Source organism: Triticum dicoccoides, chromosome 1B, assembly GCF_002162155.2.
Source record: "Triticum dicoccoides isolate Atlit2015 ecotype Zavitan chromosome 1B, WEW_v2.0, whole genome shotgun sequence".
NCBI classification, from domain to species: Eukaryota; Viridiplantae; Streptophyta; class Magnoliopsida; order Poales; family Poaceae; genus Triticum; species Triticum dicoccoides.
Genome location: NC_041381.1, coordinates 174,742,582 through 174,750,667, shown reverse-complemented (window position 1 = coordinate 174,750,667; position 8,086 = coordinate 174,742,582). Strand labels below are relative to the sequence as shown.

Sequence of the window (8,086 nt, the reverse complement as noted above, 5' to 3'; positions counted from 1 at the left end):
AACGATAGTTCTCCTGATGAACAATTAGCTGCAATAAATGTTTCTCATAACACTCCTTGGTATGCTGATTATGCTAATTATATTGTTGCTAAATATATACCACCTAGCTTCACATACCAACAAAAGAACAAAATCTTCTATGATTTAAGACATTAATTTTGCAATGACCCACATCTTTATAAACAAGGAGTAGAGGGTATTATTAGACATTGTGTACCCGAGTATGAACAGGGACAAATCCTATGGAAATGTCACTCCGAAGCTTATGGAGGGCATCATGCGGGAGATAGAACTGCTCACAAGGTATTACAATCTGGTTTTTATTGGCCTACTCTCTTCAAGGATGCCCGTAAGTTTGTTCTATCTTGTGCTGAATGTCAAATAAATAGGAAATATTGGTAAGCATTAAGAAATGCCTATGAATTATTCACTTGTTGTTGAACCATTTGATGTTTGGGGATTTGATTACATGGGACCTTTTCCTTCCTTTAATGGGTATACACATATTTTGCTTGTTGTTTATTATGTTACTAAGTGTGTCGGGGTTATCTCGCGAGCGGGTTCACGAGACGACAGATGCCACGAGGTGGCTTGTGGTGAGGGCAAGACTGCTTTGGAGGTCAAGGGACGGGATTGGGCAAACAGCACGCGGTGATTTACCCATCTTCGAAGCTCTCCGGAGAGATAATACTCCTACTGCTGCATGTCTGAATATATATGCGGTGTACATGTCGGGTAGTACAAAGTTGCTCCTGGAGCTATATCTGAAAGCGGGTAGAAGAGAACTGTGTGCTCATCTGCTAGCACATGTGTGGCGCGGGTGGCCTTGTGGCCGTATGAGTGTGTGCCCATCGAGCCATTGTGGCCCTGGGAATGGATGGATGGGTGGCTAGCTAGCTTGCCAGCCAGCTAGCTTGTGTGCGTGAGTGTCTTTTCCTCCTGGATGGATGGATGGATGTTGACTTTGTAGTGTGAACTAGCTTTGGGTGTAAGCTAGGTGGGCATGGGTGTGTGCTTGGGATGTAAGCTAGTGTAGCTTACATCCCAAGCCGTGTGTAGCTTGGGAGCTAGGCTAAGTTTTGTCCCTGGGGCATTTTATAAATCAATGCCCGGGGACAAAGTACATTGTAGATGATGCTGTGTGTGACGAGTGAACAGTATGGCCGTCTTGTTGGTGTCGCATCGGATGTGATGTCGCAGTTGACTTCGCGTAGCGGGCCGGCTGGAGCAGCCGGACAGGGACCTGGCCGGGCGGCCGGGTTGAGGAGTCCGGCCGGGTTGACGGACTTGGCCGGGTTGAGCAACCCGGCCAAGTGCGAGCCGGATTGAGGGGCGTTGCTGGTCCCGATGTTTTTGAAGCGTGTTCACAGTCTTTGGCCTACCCGGGGGTCATCCCCCCGACAGTAGCCTCTGAGCCTCCGGGCAACTTGGAAAAGTTGCGCGGAGGGTTTTTAGTGGGCGTCGATGAAGCAGCAGATGCCGGTTGCAGCCGGCGACGGGCGTGCAACAGGAACGGCGTGTTTCGGGTGGGGGCATGCGAGCGCACCCACTGGGTGTAGCCTCCGAGCCTCCGGGCAACTTGGAAAAGTTGCGCGGAGGGTCTTGCCGTTGTTGAAGAAGCCGACGGTGATGTCGAGGGCGCTGGGCGTGGATGCGGAGTCCGCCGGCTGAGGGGCGCAGGGCCCTGCCGGGCGCGGACACGGAGTCCGCCGGCTGAGCGGGGGCGCGCGAGCGCACCCACTGGGTGTAGCCTCCGAGCCTCCGGGCAACTTGGAAAATTTGCGTGGAGGGTCTTGCTGTTGATGATGAAGCCGACGATGATGTCGAGGGAGCCGGGCGCGGACGCGGAGTCCGCCGGCTGAGTGGGGGCGCACGAGCGCACCCACTGGATGTAGCCTCCGAGCCTCCGGGCAACTTGGAAAAGTTGGGCGGAGGGTCTTCGTTGTTGTTGATGAAGCCGACAGTGACGTCGAGGGCGCTGGACGCGGACGCGGAGTCCGCCGGCTGAGGGGCGCAGGGCCCTGCCGGGCGCGGACGCGGAGTCCGCCGACTGAGTGGGGGCGCGCGAGCGCACTGGGTGTAGCCTCCGAGCCTCCGGGCAACTTGGAGAAGTTGCACGGAGGGTCTTGCTGTTGATGATGTGGATACCGGCGATGAAAACGCCGGTTGCGGCCGGCGTCGGGTCCGCAACCCGCATGTAGCCTCCGAGCCTCCGGGCGAGGAGGCTGTTCCCCATAGCGATGATCGTGCAAAGGACAAGGTTAGTTCGCGCAGATATATGAAATGTTTGCTTTTAGCATTTGTAAGTTTTATGCGGAGGGTGCCGACTCGGTTTCGTCCGAGCCCCCTTCAATCTTTTTCATGTCCCCTCCGCTCTTTGGCTTTGCCTCTTGTTAGCTAGATAGCTCGGAGCCGGCCTCTAGCTGTTACGAAGAGTGGCTGTGGAGTGGAGCGTACAGTACTCGGACTACAGGAGCAGATTCGACCGAGTAGATACTCATAAAGGAAACTGCCGGGTTGCCCAAGCCGTCTTCTCCCGGACGTTTTTCGCATGGGGTGACCTCCAGCTTTTGCTCTCGCTTGCCGGACAGCCGCCCTGCGGTCAGTGGTTGAGAGTGGGCCTTCGATATCGTGTGCACTACTAGCCGTCTGCAGGAACGAATGTATCGGGCCGAGCGGCCAGCCTCCGGGCCGAGACTAGCCGGCGCCGGGGCGAAAAGTAGTGTAACTGTAATAAAGGAGGAGGTGGTCCTCGAGTGCCGCTCGGGGTTATCCAGTTTACGTGATGCAAAATATACGCGGGTGAGGAGCTCACATTGATTTAATGCAGACGAGGCGAAGGACGAGGTGATGATTGCCGGCGCATGCCGCCCACTAGATGCAGCCTCCAAGCCTCCGGGTGGCTCGAGAGGTGCCCCAGCCAGCGGACCGGGACGGTCAGGCGTCGAGGCGGATGAGCGGCCGGGTCGGGCCCCCAGCCGGCCAGGCGTCAAAGCTGGCAGGCGGACTGGGCGGCCAGACGGTGACGCGGGTAGGTCGCGACTGCAGCATCCGGACATATCTTCTTTTTCTTGATTTTCTTTCTGAGTGGCCGAGCAGCGGGAGCAACCAGGACTTCCGGGTAGCGCGCGCGACCCGGCCTTCCTGCACTTTCTTTTTCTCTTTTTTCTCATACGGTTGACTTTTCTTTTTTGCATGCAGCATCCGTCCGTGGCATTTGAGCAGCGCGCATGCCTGAAACCGGCGAGCGAGGGGCCGGCAGGCGGCCGGGGGCGGGGGCCGGCCGGGCACGGAGGCGGCCGCACGCAGGGGCCGGTGCGGGAGCCGGACGCGGCGCAGGCAGGGGCGCGGAACCCGCGCGCAAGGTGGCGACGCGGCCGGCCGGGCGAGGCGGACCCGGCGGGGGCGCGCGAGCGAAGCCGGCAGGGCACGCGGGAGCCGGCCGGATGGGGGCCACGGGCGAGGGCCGGATTGAAGACGAGGCCGGCGGGCGGGGCACCGAGCCGGAGGCGGCGAGGGGCGTGGCAGCCGAGGGGCTGCGCGGGAGCCGGACTCGGCGTGAGTCGGCCGGGTCGACGCGGGGAGCCGGACCCGGCGTGGGGTGGCCGGGTCGACGCGGGGAGGCAAAGCCGCGGGCGGAGGCGGAGCCGGCCCGGGCGAAGCCGGCGGGCGCGGGGCGTCCGGCCGCGGGCAGAGGAGATGTAGGGGGTCGACGCGGCGCGCGGAGGCCGGTGATGGGGAGCTGCGGGCGCGGGGGCGTGGAAGCGAGTCGCCGCGGTGATGGGGCGCGTCTGTTGGGACGTTGCCGGGGCGGCGGCGCGGATGGGGCCGCCGTCGCGGCACCGAGGAGGAGAAGGCCGCGGGGCGGCGCAGACCCAGGAGACGGGGCCGGCCGTCGCGGCGACATACGGAAGCGGAGGTGCCCGGGGCAGAGGAGGCCCTGGATGCCTGTCGAGCGCTCGAATGCAGGGAGGAGCAGCAGGGCGATGGCGGGCGTGGTGGCTGGAGCGGAGCGGATGCGAGCGGAGACGGCTGCGCACACGCGTGGGCGGAGCAGAGTGGAGGCAAGCGGGGCGGCAGCATGACCGCGCCGGCGGAGAAGAGCACAGGCGCGCTACTAGTCTGGCCTAGTCTGGAATGAGTATCTGAGACATCTACGACTTGTGTCTGAGACATGTATGATAATTATCTGGCCATTGTCTGACTAGTATCCGGCCATTGCACGGGAAATGTCTAACTGGGATGTGCAAGTGTATTGTATGGGCTAGTGCATGGCTATGGTATGAGATTATCTGGGACTGGGAGCAGCCCGTGGTGGCGAGCCCGAGGAGAAAAAAAAAAGCGAAGCTGGTGAGGAGACGAACGGCGCCGAGGCTGACGACGAGGACGCGGCGTACCGCACGGTCGCCTCGGGGGCGTGTTGACATCGAGCCCTCGAGCGCGATCGGGGCGACGGTGGTGCCACGGCGGCGAAGAAGAGGGCGAGGCCGGCGGTGAGTACGCACCACCCCTCGCGGCCGCTTCGGGGGCGTGTCGACATCGGCCCCCCGAGCGCTACCGGAAAGACGACGACGACGCCGCGGTGATGACGAAAATGGCGAGGCCAACGAGGGGGACGCGCCATCCCGTGCGGTCGCCTCGGAGGCGTGTTGTTGTCGAGCCCCCGAGCGCAACCGGAGCGACGGCGCAACGCCGCGGATGATGAAGAAAGTGGTCCCGCCCGGACCGCGGTTCCGCGGCAGTTGTGGTATCATGGTACCCCCCACGGTGGGCGCCAACTGTCGGGGTTATCTTGCGGGCGGGTTCGCGAGACGACAGATGCCACGAGGTGGCTTGTGGTGAGGACAAGACTGCTTTGGAGGTCAAGGAACGGGATTGGGCAAACAACACGCGGTGATTTACCCAGCTTCGAAGCTCTCCAGAGAGATAATACTCCTACTGCTGCATGTCTGAATATATATGCAGTGTACATGTCGGGTAGTACAAAGTTGATCCTGGAGCTATATCTGAGAGCAGGTACAAGAGAGCTGTGTGCTCATCTGCTAGCACATGTATGGCGCGAGTGGCCTTGTGGCTGTATGAGTGTGTGCCCATCGAGCCATTGTGGCCGTGGGAATGGATGGATGGGTGGCTAGCTAGCTTGCCAGCTAGCTTGTGTGCGTGAGTGTCTTTTCCTCCGGAATGGATGGATGGATGTTAACTTTGTAGTGTGAGCTAGTTTTGGGTGTAAGCTAGGTGGGCATGGGTGTGTGCTTGGAATGTAAGCTAGTGTAGCTTACATCCCAAGCCGTGTGTAGCTTGGGAGATAGGCTAAGTTTTGTCTTCGGGGCATTTTATAAATCAATGCCCGGGGACAAAGTACATTGTAGATGATGCTGTGTGTGACGAGTGAACAGTATGGCCGTCTTGTTGGTGTCGCGTCGGATGTGATGCGCGGTTGACTTTGCGTAGCGGGCCGGCTGGAGCAGCCAGACAGGGACCCGGCCGGGCGGCCGGGTTGAGGAGTCCGGCCGGGTTGACGGACTTGGCCGGGTTGAGCAACCCGGCCAAGTGCGAGCCGGATTGAGGGGCGTTGCTGGCCCCGATGTTTTTGAAGCGTGTCCGCCATCTTGGGCCTACCCGGGGTCATCCCCCCGACAAAGTGGGTAGAAGCTATTTCAACTAGTAGTGCTGATCACAACACCTCTATTAAAATGGTTAAGTAAGTCATTTTCCTAAGGTTTGGAGTCCATAGATACTTAATGACTGATGGTGGTTCACACTTTATTCATGGTGTTTTCCGCAAAATTCTTGCTAAGTATGATGTTAATCATAGAATTGCATCACCATATCATCCTCGGTCTAGTGGTCAAGTTAAACTTAGCAATAGAGGAACAAAGTTGATATTACAAAAAACTGTCAATAGGTCTAGAAAGAATTGGTCTAAGAAATTAGATGATGCACTTTGGGCTTACAGAACAGCATATACAAATCCTATGAGTATGTCTCCTTATAAAATGGTTTATGGAAAAGCTTGTCATTTGCTTCTTAAGTTAGAACATAAAGCATATTGGGCAATTAAAGAACTCAACTATGATTTCAAACCTGTCGGTGATAAGATGTTATTTGATATTAGCTCACTAGATGAATGGAGAACCCAAGCTTATGAAAATGCCAAGTTATTTAAAGAAAAAGTTAAAAGATGGCATGATAAAAGAATCCAAAGGCATGAGTTTAAAGTTGGAGAATATGTTGTACAACTCTAGTTTTAGATTCTTTCAGGAAAACTCCTCTCCAAATGGGAAGGGCCCTATGTCATCGAGGAGGTTTATCGATCTGGAGCCATCAAAATATATAATGCTAAAGGTACTAACCCGAAGGTTGTTAATGGGCAACAAATAAAACAATATATCTCAGGTACGCCCATTAATGTTGAAAGCAATATTATCCAAACTACGACCCCGGAAGAACACATAAGAAACTTTCCGGAACACTCCAAAATTGTGAAAAAGAGGAGTTGCGTGATACGGTAAGTAAACGGACTCCGAAAAATCCACAAAATATTTTCTGTCCGTTTTGGAATATAATAAAAATTAGGAAAATAAGAAACAACCAGGAAGACACCCCTGGTGGGCACAAGACACCAGGGCGCGCCTGGCAGGTGGTTTCTGCCCACCTCGGGTACCTTCCGGACTCCATTTTTGTTCCGTTTGCTTGTTTCCCAAGATAAAAAATCTTTATATACCCCCCGAACCCATTGACCACCGTATTGCGGAGACATCTTCTGTTTTATTTTCCTTGCTGTTTTCTAACAGTTCTAGTTCATCATGTCCGCTTCGAGCTCCTCCAAGGACAAGTTCTTCAAGAACGTCATCAACCCATATTTGCGGGAGGTGATGCAGCACCCTCAAGCTATCCACATGCATGAGGGGGTGCTCCACATCCGCGATGTGCAAGGCCCCAAGGGGACGGGATCCGTGGAGTAGGAAGTCTTCCGGTGCAAGGGGATGGTGGAACATGGACTCAATGCCAATCACCTCATGACCGCGGACTATACCCGTGATCTCAAGGTGGATGCCAGTCCATGAAGGACATCGTCTTCACCTTCAACGAGCAAATCAACTTCCTCCAAAGCCAGATCTATGATCTCCAAAACCAAGTCTTTGAATATGAGGTGAGGTTTAAAGGTATGAGTTTGGCTGCGAGTTGCAGGACCCGTGATGGTGAGCCCTTGCCATGGAAACACGAGAATAAGATTGCTACTACTTCATCACCACCACAACTTTATTCATCACCAAAGGAAAATTGATTATCGGGTATGGGCACTCCCCTTGGCTTGTGCCAATCTTGGGGGAGGTGCCCTAGTATCGTATCACCCCCATTATCTTTTGCCTTTACTTATCTTAGTTTAATCAATAGTTATCTTTTGCTTTAGATGAATAAAAGTTTAGTTCGATCCTTTCTTTTCGAGTGTTTTCTTAGTGATCTATCTTTGTAATCGTGTGCGATATATAATAAAGTTTAGTTTGAGTTTTCTTTTCTTTACTTTCATGTTCAATAAAAAAAGGAAAGGAAATAAATGAAAAATATCATATGCTAATCTTATGGTAAGTAATGACATCACATAAGGAAGAGTATAAGTAGAAAAATTTATTGTAGATTGATAAACATAGCATTGGTCAATGATGCAATTCATGAAAGAATTAATAAGGGAAGAGAAGATTCACATGCAAATATACTATCTTGGACATCTTTTTTGATTGTGAACCCCCATCAAAATATTATATGCCAAAGATGTTGACGTTGGACAAAGAAGAAAACGTAACGATTTATGTTTGTTCATATTCACATGGAAGTTATATTGTCATAGATCCTTCAACATGTGGTGCTTGCCCCCCATATTTGCTAGCCAAAAATTCCGCACTAAGTAGAGATACTACTTGTGCATCCAAAAACCCTTAAACCCATATCTTGCTTTGAGAGTCCACCATACCTACCTATGGATTGAGTAAGATCCTTCAAGTAAGTTGTCATCGGTGCAAAAAGGCAATAAAAATTGCTTCTAAAAGTGTTGGATCGTTTAGTGTGAGAGAAAATTGAGCGCTAT

General features: G+C 53.9%; 1 protein-coding gene across 1 annotated transcript; it reads right to left on the bottom strand.

Moving 5' to 3' along the window:
• Positions 1-679: 679 nt before the first annotated feature.
• LOC119350276 (serine/arginine repetitive matrix protein 1-like) lies at positions 680-4,540 on the bottom strand. The gene is made up of 3 exons (XM_037618189.1): positions 4,398-4,540; positions 2,816-4,032; positions 680-2,225 (listed from the first exon to the last, which is right to left on the bottom strand). Exons 1-3 carry the CDS (start codon positions 4,538-4,540, stop codon positions 1,390-1,392), a joined length of 2,196 nt encoding a protein of 731 aa, XP_037474086.1. The 3' UTR covers positions 680-1,389.
• Positions 4,541-8,086: the final 3,546 nt, after the last annotated feature.